Genomic DNA, 11,155 nt, shown 5'->3' on the forward strand with positions numbered 1-11,155 from the left:
AGACCTCATTTAGGGGTTGGTAGTAGAGGCAGGGGTATCTTGCTAGAGATCTCTGTGTACCTGAGGTCTTTTGAAGGTAAGCAGCATTATTTTTTTTTTTATTTTTTTTTTTTTTTTTTTTTTTTTTTTTTCCCTCCTCCTTTGTTTTTGCATCCACAACTGTCTGTGTTTGGGCTTGTCCTCATTTGCTGCAGGCAAAGACTTCGCCCTCCTGCTACTATCACTCTAGTTTTCATCACTATGCAGCATTTCACCCACCCAGCTTCAACTCCCTGCAGGGCTGCTACCCGCTGGATCAGGCTGCCTAGGGCTTCATCCAACACGCCTTGAACTGTCTTAAATTTGTGGCAAATAACTGTCTTCATTTTGAGACATTGAGACACTGGCTAAATATAGGTCTGCAAGTGGAGAAAAAAATGCAGCTCTGTTTTCTATCTTGATACAGGAATTTGAAAATAAGTAACAAGATTACTGAATTTTTGTGTGTGTGTGTGTGTGTGTGTAATTGTAATTCCCTCTTCACGGTTGAGTTTTTGTTGTTTTTGTTTTGGTTGTTGGTGGGTTTCTTGGTTTTTGGTTGTTGTTTGTTTTTTTGCATCCCATCATCTTGAAGAGAAGTCAGGTAAGGGCACCTCATCAGCTCCGATTCAGAAATGGACACAATCCTCCAAGAAGCTGTGCTAACCAGCCCCTGCTCCACTTTTAGTTTGCTGGAATTAAGTAAGTTTCCTATTCATTTCTCAGATTCTGATTCTCCTCAACAAATGTGTAAATGAAAACAACCTTTGCGTCTGTCTGATTTAAAGCATATTAGTTGATGCCACAGTACAATGATTCATCTAGTGGAAAGCTTCCAGAATGTGCTCACCATGGGTTTCCACCATTACCAAAAAAGGGAGCATTCTTAAAGAACACTTGGCCATCTTAAAACATTTTCAGTCCTTTCCTGCCAACTAAAATACTGGTGGAACCAAGGCCAGTCATGGCCTTATGACAACAGGATGCACAACTGACCCGAGTATTAGGGATGAGAGCTATGCACCTGATACGCAATGCAAGAGCTCCCTCTCCCCACCTCCCTTAACAACTACATGGGAATGTTTTACTGTATCACCATCCCAGTTCAAAATGAGTTACATCTTCTCTCCCAAATGTGTGGTAGGGCCGTTGCTGTCCCGCAGAAACAAACTTGGCCTGGATTTTGTCTGTGTTGACTCAACGATCTGCATGTGTTATGCTCCTGAACTGAACACACCTGCATTTCCCCAGGCAGCCCAGCTCTGGGTGAGCTCCCACAGGCACTGTGGGGCTGGTTTCAGCACCAGCTTCTCAGAGCTGCACCAAGCCCCAATACTCCACCCTGCTCGCTGCTCCACTTCTCTAAGCTCTATCCACAGCCAACCAACCATTACCACATGTAACAATGCAAAGCCCAGCAAGTCCCAAGATCATCTGGGCCACTGTTTTCCTTCGTATGAAGAAATTCTGCTGTATGCGTTCACCGGGGTGGATGGAAGATAGGTATTAATTAACTCTTTAAACCTAGCCCTTAAAAAGCCTTCAGTATTACACAGCTCCAAATATATGGAAATTTTCCCCACTCTTGTTTGGAGAAATCATCTGTAGGTCATACTTCCACTGAGGTGAAGGCTTTCTTCGGTTGTGTTTAGGTATGCCAGCACTGCCCCCTTTAGTTTTTCTGTTTAAACAACTTTGAATATTCCTAAGCAGAAACACAGTGCCACCTACATGCTCCCCCCAAGAGCAGAGGAGTCCCACCATAAATTTACTGTCATCTACTTGTGCTGTGTTCTCCACAGCAGTTACTGGCAAAGCTTAATGTTACAGAAACAGTAATGTTAACAGACATGGAGTTTGCGTGCACTTGGTTATCTCTTATCAGCTACTACAACTGAAGTTGATTTTGTGCAGGTTTTGAATTTGTGACTTGCTAACAAATGAGATTTGTACTCCTTTACTGCCAATGCCTTTTGTCATAATCTTTTCCAGAGGTCAGAAGGGGAAGAACTCTTAACTTTCAGTGTAATGGATGCCTGGCTTCTAAATTAGACACTCAGGTCTAGAGCAATAGAAAACTTTTAAGTACCTCTCTCGCACCTTTAAACACAAGGTAGACATTAAATTACTCAGACCTTGATTTACACAAATTGCTTGTGTGCAGGCAGACAACGATCTGTTAGGACACTTTTCTAGAAATTTGAAATTCATCAGTATCTCATTATTTTAGAGGGCACAAGACAGCTCACATCTTACAGAAGATCATCACTTCTTAAAAGAATGGTATCTATAGTTTTTGAATTTCAGAGCAAGCTCTTAAAAGAAAAAGATTGAAATGTTCCCACTTGTTATTTTACATCAGTAACAGAAGCCACAGTTGCAAAACTTTTGAATTGTGCTTGAGACAGAACCTGTTTGATAGTTTAGTCCAGATGCAAACTTCTAAAACAAGAATTTCAAGTCGTTGCAAGGTTAATAACACCCATTTCATCATCGTGCTGTTTCAAAATAGCACTGGAAATCTCCATAAGCACAGGTGTGTCTGTTCAAAATCCCCTTTATAGCATTGTTTCTTGGCACATTCTGACCAGAATGTTATAATGTCTGTCATCTTCAGTTACGAGAGTCACCACAGGCCAGTCTTCATCAGGATCATTGGGATAAAATGTGATGAATTCATCGGTACTACACTTATACAGTCGATACACCTGGATGGTGTACTGCAGAGCATAAGCAAGGAGAAACATTTCCACCTATATTGGAACAAAGCAGAAATAGAACTTGTAAAATTTAATGTGCCTTCTACAAGGTATTTCTTATAGAAATACCAATTGGATGTTACTTTTAATAAAAAAACATGACTGATAAAATGTGAATGTATATACATGCAGTACCTTGATGCTTAAAACCATCCATGACTTGCTGCATAAATAGCTCGAAGATGCCATGCTCTTTGGTTGCAGAAATGGCATAGTAAGATACTGCTCCTTAGGAAATGGTGGTCTGTTCAGAGAATCTCACTTCCCTACTGCCACAAGCAGGTAGGAAAGATGTACTTTCATATCAACGTTCATCCCATTAAGTCACCAAACCAGACAAAGAGCAGTTTCAGGCAGTGATCCTTCCTCTTTCTGTGAGTACTCTGACTTTCTAACCAATCAGCTGCAGACAGAAAGCCCTTACAAAGCCTGTACATATCAAATGGACTTGAGAAGTTTTTTCCAGTTTCTTCATTTTGTCTACTACAGTGACAAGCATGTTCTAAATAGCAATTTACAGCAAGCATCACCAAAAGAAATAATTTTAGTCAGTATAAATATATGTAACATCATTTATTGACCAAACTTGTCAGAAGAACCGTCACTGCAAAGAAAAAACACTGCAGCTTCACCTTTACAACAAATCATCTAATTTAACAGTAGTCTGTCTCATCTATGCTAGTTACTAGCCAATAAACATGAACCAAACATAATACTTCTGTGCTTTTAATGTCTTTAAACTACTGAGTTTAACTGCACTACCGTATCAGTTTTTTAAACTGATGTTACCTACAGTCTTTAGAACTATTCATCTCAACCTGCTAGGTTTTGTTTGGGATCTTTTATGTAAGTTTCTACAACATACAAGGCAATCATTGTCAGAATTCAGCAAGTACATGGACTACACAGAATCACCTCATCTCTTTGAGAGGTACAATTTATCATATTATTATAGTGTCTTAACTGTTAACACTAGGACAATTGCTACTATCCAAAGAATACCTTATTTCCAAAGAATGGTACCCAAATGTTATCCGCCACACAAAATTAGTGTTTATAAGGAAGATTTTTAGTACAAGTTGTTCTACTATAATTTTTCCCAATGAAAGACCAGGCTACATTAAGTTCTGACAGACTAACAAAAGCTGGATGATTTCTTAAGCCCCTTGAAACTGAGAACTCCAAGCAAAAATACCCCAAGTGCTGTAGGAACAATCTCTCCTTACCTGCTCAAGGCCTCCGCTGTGACCTATTTGATTCAGGTGATTATGCATTAGCTGACAAGGGTTGCTAGATGTATCACGAGCAAACAGTAGCCACGAGAAGATGGGAACTCTCCTTCCATTTTTCTCATCATTGTATAACTGAATGGCAGTGTTAAGCATCAAGAATTTCAGAGCTTCATACAGACTGTACTCCTCCTCTTCATTTTTAAACAGTTCATCACAAGCTTCTTGTTTCTCAGCAGAACATTTGATGTCACTTACACACTTCCACTGTTAAACAAAAACAATGTGCAACACATATCAATAGCCATCACTGTGCAGGAGTTGCAAAACTCATGAACTGTCAGATGTTCAGCACAGGTACTCTGAATTTAACTTGGGAAAGGCTTTGACATTATTAGAAACACTACAGTATACCCACAGCTGTTGCTCCGCCAAGGTCATGCTGGGTTAGTCTGATTTTGCTTTAGCTGGTCCTCAACAAAAGCAAAATAGGGGGATGCTGGAAATACTTACAAGGTGACAAAAAACGCTGTCAAAGGAGAAAGGTAACGGGCTTTGTTTCCTGTGTCCTTCATAGAATCATAGAATGGCTTGGGTTGGAAGGGACCTCAAGGATCATCAAGCTCCAACCTCCTGCTGCAGGCAGGGCTACCAACCTCCATAAATAATACTAGACCAGTCTGCCCAGTCTCCCATCCAACTTGCCTTGAACACCTCCAGGGATGGGGCATCCACAACCTTCACATTCTTTATATTTCATTTATTTAGAATGTCTGTCTGTATTGTGCTTATTTGGCCATGTTGTTTTGGTAGCTGGGGGTAGGCAGTACAGATAGCCTCTGATTGCAGTTTCTCAGGAGCAAGAGAAGGGGGAATACAGCAAAGTAGATGTGTAATTCTCTGGAAAACTGTTATGCCCTGTTTTCATTCTAGGTTAAGGCACAAAAACAAACAAAAACCACTCCTTTGAAATTACTTCAGCATTATTCTGCGGGTTTTTTTCTTTCCATGAGCTGTTCAAAGCAGCAACAAGACTTAATGGTAATATACATCACTTCTTCATAGAAACACAAAAAATAACAGAAGAAAAATGTTACTCTATTACACTGATTTCTTCATAGAATCTTTAACAATCTTCTGCACAGGTGCATATATGTTAATTCCAGCATTGGGCCAAAGCAAACGGTGAAGACCAGTCTGTCTTTGATATTTTGCAGTATACACAGGTAAATGTTTTGCTTCACTAGTGACAGCATCCCTACTCAAAATTATTTCTCACTTTTCCCATTTGACAAAGACCAAAACCAAACAAATACTTTTCCAACCTTCTTCTTTAGTAGCAATAAATATTCTTTTATTTCATCACTTATTTCTCCCGTCTTTCTCCTTGGTCTCTGTTTTAGCTGCCACTGCTTGATCCAGTCATATTTGCTTAACAAGTTCTCAGGAAGCTGGAAGTTAACAGAGGAAGAAAAGTCAGCTGAATTAAGAAATCCTGAAAGAAAGAACTGCACGTTATTATTATTATATTTTTATTGTTCATTGTCTTAACATGATTCCTTGTGTTTTTCTGAACATGTCATACTATGACCATAACTGAACACACCTGGCTGGGTAATATTTCATAGAATCGTATCATCCTATCATAGAATCATAAAATGGCCTAGGTTGAAAAGGACTTCAAAGATCATCTAGTTTCAACCCCCTGCTGTGTGTAGGGTCACCAACCACCAGACTAGGCTGCCAGAGCCACATCCAGCCTGGCCTTGAATGCATCCAGGAATGGGGCATCCACAGCCTCTCTGGACACAGAGGTTTGCCATCTCACAGTCAGAGCACTGGTCTACTACTATCCCCTGATATAAAGCAAGAGAAAAAGAAGTTTAAATTACTCCAGACTTGTTTTTAAAGTCCAGCAGCAGACAGCAGTGACTGTGTCTGAAAATTTCCTGGAACCAACAGAAGCAGCAATGAAAGACACCATATCCACCAGACCAAACACATTTCTTGGTGAAGCACTAACTACTTAGCCCAGAACACAAAAATTGTGTTTTCTTTCCAGAGAACTCCCTGAACTAGGGGACAAAGTTTCTTAGAAAGAAGAATACAACCTGAAGATCAGTTGATGCAACAGATGACACTCTAGTATAAGACCCGCTCACATGCTACAGGTTTTCTACTGCTTCCATGCTACAGCTATGTCTGCTCACTTAAGAGCTTTCACATTCCTCTTGAAGGACACACCACCAATTGTATGTGCAGTTCTGGGCTCTCATTTATTAACTCATTTTGCCATTAGAACTTGGGCAGTAGTTTGTGCTTCATATTAAGCAAACCATTTGACTAGAGCAGCATATGTACTGTCAGCCATGACCAACCAGTTTTCATTTTACAAGGACTCCGAATTAGCACTATGTTCTCTCTACTGGCAATGTTACAGTCAGTACAAGAACATTTACACATTATAAACTAGGAACTACAGAGATGTGGACTCAATTCCAAGTTGGAGCCATCACTGTAAGCCTACAATGCAACAGAACACTACTGCTTCTCAATTCAAGAGGTATTGATGTGTGAGCATGTAACAGAGAAGTGAGACCACAAAATCACCCAATAGGCTACAATGTCTACTGTCAGAAGACCTACTTGACACATACCACAGTAAAATCCTCACTCTGCATCCAGTGTGGTAACTGAGTAGCTTGACTTAGTGCCTGGAACAGAGTCGCTCTGAGAGCACAGTAGTTGTCACCTCGTACCTGCCTTATGGATGCAAACTTCTGTGCAACTGCTTCATATCCCTAGGAAAATAAAAAATCCAAATAACACAGAAGCATTAATAAATCGTTTCAAAGGAGTGAGATGTTTCAAGGCACCAGTATCATAAAGGAATTGGAACATCAGCATCTAATGATAAAGCTCTCTCAAAAACAAAGAAAGGTTTGATCAAATGATTTGGAAGCATGTATGACTTTATGTCATGAATTTTGCCTTACAAAAACAAAACTTCCGTAGTTCTGCTAAATAACAAACAAGAAACCAATGATACTGAAGTAGGTAAATGTCTGTGACTGTCTGACTACACAACAGAAATATCTTTGGAATGTAGGCAGCCAGCACATTTAGGTTTGAAACAAAACACAAACACACCTAAAAGTACAGCATGATTACAACAAGAAGTTCTAGCAATAGTTTATGCCATTTACCCAATACTTGTCACATGCAGCTTATTTATGTCTCAGGGGAAATTTTGCATTTAAACAGAAGTTTCTGATGTCTCATCACATTTGTCTCCTCTTTGCTGTTCCCATACAAACACTTGTAACAGAAGAAGCAATGCTGAATTGAGCTTCTGAAGCTTAGTATATTTATTCAGCTCGTCTAACAAGATGTTTGTGCATACCACTATTTTTTTTCTCCAACACAATTTAAAATAAAGAACACCCAAACCAATCTCTACTTCACTTTCTACTGCTATCACTCAAGATTAATATAAGAAAACTTGTCAAAAAACTTACAGAAAATAAGTATCAGGAAAAAAAAATTAAAAGCAAAACAAAACTGATCCTATCCAACAAAGCTCTCCATCTTAAAAATCAAGTGATTCACCTACTTCAGTTAACTTCCTTCTAAAAAACAAAAGCAAAAAAAATAAAAGTTTGGCCACCTGGTCTGCCATTTCAATAGCCCTTAAGGTTACTATTTTATGGAAATAAATCGAATTTAAATTGAAAACAGTCACAAAGAAGAGCAATAAACAAAAATCCTAGCCTGTCACAAGTAGCCTTACTGAACATACATTCTTAATAAGTATGAGCAAAACTATCATGCAGCTACCAGCCACTTTGAAGACACGACACTGAAAAATATTGCTATTACCTTTCCTGTTTTAAAGATCTTTTGTGTAGAAAGCCACTTATGAAACACAGAAATAAAAAGCCCAGTGAAGTCAGAAAGTAGAAAATATACCTTTCTCATCCTTTTTGCTACTGGTGTATTTCCTCTCCATTCTTTTTCACAATACTCCAGGATATCCATTTCAGGCGCAACACTTAATTTATATTCTGTCAATACAGAATTTGCAAATTACACTGACAAAAAACAGGAAACAGAACATACAACAGCATAGAAAAAAAACATTTTAACTTGCACTTCTAAACACATGCTATCACATTAAAGTCACTTTGGTGCCAAAAGAGACTGGCTGTACAACAACAGAGCTGCTACAGAGCTATTGGTGGGGAAGGAACTACATGCTTCAAAAATGGCAAACGAACAAAAATATACAATTAATTGTAATACCATTTTTGAAATACCACAAAGTTCAAACATACCTGAAGAGCTTGTCTTGCAAGTGTGTAGCATCTTCTCTCTCTTCTGCTTCACAACAAATGTCCTCCTCACTACACTGCACATTATGGAACAGTACAAATAATTGTCATTAATCTTTTCAGCTGTTTGATTTGATTTCCATCTTACACATTTTCATTAAACACTTCACTATGACACCCATGTTAGTAATGAAGCTGCCTGGACTTCTGCCAGCAGTATGGGGTCTACAGAGCACTAAAGTCTCTTTGTAATTTTGAAAGGACAGATTTGTGAAAGATAAAAGCCACAATGCTCTGTCTTATATACATAAATACTATATCTGTGCACACAACTAAAAACACGTTACTCACCAAAGCTTTAAGTCTATATTCTACTGGTGTTGAGCAACAACCAGTGATCTCACTCATCTCATACGACTGAAAGAGGACAGGCAGTTACGGAAACTGCAAGGCAGGGTTCTGTGCAGCCAGGTGGTAATTAAATTACACTCATCTACATCCAAATCTGCTTTCTTAAGAAGAAATAAGAAGTAACATTGCTAACCCATTTGCATATATTTCCCTTGAGAACAAGAAAAATCATAGAATCATAAAATCACCAAGGTTGAAAGAGACTTCCAAGATCATCCAGTCCAATCATCCATCTACCACCAGTATTCCCACTAAACCGTGTCCCTCAGTACAACATCAAACCATTTCTTGAACTCCAGGGATGGTGACCCCACAACCTCCCTGGGCAGCCCAGTCCAGCACTTGACCAAAAAAGTTTAATATAAAGTCAATGACAGGCTAATACAAGGAAACTGTCATCTGTAGTGAAGTCGTAGGAAACCACAGTTTAGTAGTTACTCAAGTTTCAAGCAGATGCTTGAGATTCAATTTCTAACAATACTAAAGTATGAATTAAAGAGAGAAACAACGTGGTAAATACTAAACACAGTTCCCCATAAGAGAATACAGCCTGCTGAAATGTTTCAGAGAAGCATATCCCAAGTCCTTACCCTAATTACTGGGGCATTGGACAAATCTTAATTTCCACACCTGATCTTATTTCACACCAGAAACTAAGATACATCAGAGTTTGTGAAGAATTTCAAGAATATCTACCTTGAAGAATATATACCTTGAAAACACTGTGATAAAATAAGAACTTGGTACCTAACAACAAGAGTGACTTCTAGCATAGTTTATACATATTGAAAGCACCTCTTTCCAAAAGAAAAAGTTTCTCTATAAAAAAAATAAATCCTTACCTGTCCACAGGTGTCTCCATTGCTGAAGGATTATCAGACACAGACAAATATATTTCACAATCTCTAGGATCATCATCATGTGTCACAAGTGATTTAATCCTATTTCTCCCCTCAGGTCCCCCAATACTTCTGTATAGATTTTCTTCTCTCATTTCCTCTGCAGGTTGCTCTTTCTGCTCAGTGACTGTGTCTGCTGAGCCCAGCTCATTAGAAGGAACACCAGCTTCCTTTTCATGCTTCATCACTTGCATTGCAATCCTTGCTTTCTTCTGTGTCTGTGCTGCACCCGCAGGAAGGCCGTGCGGTTCTCTCATCTGCTCCTGAAAGCTATCCTGGCTTTGAAGAATGCAGGAGTAGGTGACTCTGTGACTCTTTCACGGAAGAACAAAATCACATTTTTAGGGAAGGCACGGTATTTCAACAGCTGCCTTCTGGGCATTCAGAGGTTCCTTTAATTACCCAAAAGCAGGAACAAGCCCTAGAAGCACTTGCTGAGGTAACACAGCAGCCCAGCTGCTGTCAAACACTCCTTGGCAGGACAGCTTCAGCTCCCGCTCTGCCTGTGCGAGAACAGCTTTGGCTGCACACATGCTTCCCTCGGGGATGCTATCAGCTACAAACCCGAGATCCGCCAGAAACCCCAATGAAGCAAGTGTCGGCTTTTCTACAGACTCACGCGGTGTTCAGTGAAACTGCTCTCCCTCCCCCTCTCCTTCCCATCCAGGCCGGGCCGGGCGCTCGGTGTCACATGGAATGGAAGGATAAATGACAATACCCCAGCGCACCGGCAGGGAGCATGTTTGGGTACGTAGAACCAATGGGAAACGATGACAATGATTTTGCTTGTGAACGTGAATGTGTGGGTGCAAACTGACATCAGTATCACGCTGTGGATATGTAAAGGTGTGCTAGCTTTGTGGAACTACAAGCTAGCACCCCATCGTGGGCAAAATTAAATAGCTCTGTGTGTGAAGCTAGCTCACTGCAGAATGGATGGAAGAACCCATCTGTGGGACAGCAATGTCACATATCAGAAAGAGCCAGTCACCTGTGAGACCCCTGACAGCTTCAGCTCTGAAGCAAGTCTTTTCCTGCAACCAAGGGGATGAGGGAAAAAGAAATCACAGAACAGTTTGGGTTGGAAGGGACCACAAAGCCCACCTAGTCTCAACCCTGTGCTGTGCGCAGGGCTGCCACCCACCGGGACAGGCTGCCCAGCGCCCCATCCAACCTGTCCTTGAGCATCTCCAGGGATGGGACCTCAGCACTCCCTCAGTGAAAAATTTCCCCAACATCAAATCCAAATATCTCCTCTTTTCATTTAAGACTGTTCCCCTTTGTCCTCTCTCTATCTATACATGTAAATAGTTGATTTCCCTCCTGCTGACAGATTCTCTTTAAGTATTGGAAGGCCAAATGACGAACGTTATACGCTAGTCACAGGCTTCAGGTACTGGTAGGAGTGGAATAAAACATTAATGAGCAAGAGTTTTCTGCTCCAGAAATAATACTCCTCATGAATCACGTACCTTTGTTAAACTCCAAACAGGAATACCTCTACAGAG

General features: G+C 40.1%; 1 protein-coding gene across 1 annotated transcript; it reads right to left on the reverse strand.

Moving 5' to 3' along the window:
• Window positions 1-2,138: 2,138 nt before the first annotated feature.
• OTULIN (OTU deubiquitinase with linear linkage specificity) lies at window positions 2,139-10,328 on the reverse strand. The gene is made up of 7 exons (XM_052704055.1): window positions 9,591-10,328; window positions 8,341-8,414; window positions 7,976-8,070; window positions 6,664-6,807; window positions 5,332-5,457; window positions 4,004-4,273; window positions 2,139-2,771 (listed from the first exon to the last, which is right to left on the reverse strand). The coding sequence occupies exons 1-7, from the start codon at window positions 9,902-9,904 to the stop codon at window positions 2,577-2,579; spliced, it is 1,218 nt and encodes a 405-aa protein (XP_052560015.1). The 5' UTR covers window positions 9,905-10,328; the 3' UTR covers window positions 2,139-2,576.
• Between the last annotated feature and the right edge of the window lie 827 nt (window positions 10,329-11,155).

This window comes from Tympanuchus pallidicinctus, unplaced genomic scaffold, assembly GCF_026119805.1.
Source record: "Tympanuchus pallidicinctus isolate F22 unplaced genomic scaffold, pur_lepc_1.0 scaffold5, whole genome shotgun sequence".
Taxonomy (NCBI): domain Eukaryota; kingdom Metazoa; phylum Chordata; class Aves; order Galliformes; family Phasianidae; genus Tympanuchus; species Tympanuchus pallidicinctus.

Excerpts from the sequence above, each read along its gene's own strand:
- OTULIN (XM_052704055.1), bottom strand. The coding sequence starts at position 9,904 with ATGAGAGAACCGCACGGCCTTCCTGCGGGTGCAGCACAGACACAGAAG. Across the intron at positions 8,415-9,590 it reads ATGGAGACACCTGTGGACAG|TGTAGTGAGGAGGACATTTG; the intron begins GTAAGGATTTAT and ends CATAATGTGCAG. Across the intron at positions 5,458-6,663 it reads AGAGTGAGGATTTTACTGTG|CTTCCTGAGAACTTGTTAAG; the intron begins GTATGTGTCAAG and ends GTTAACTTCCAG.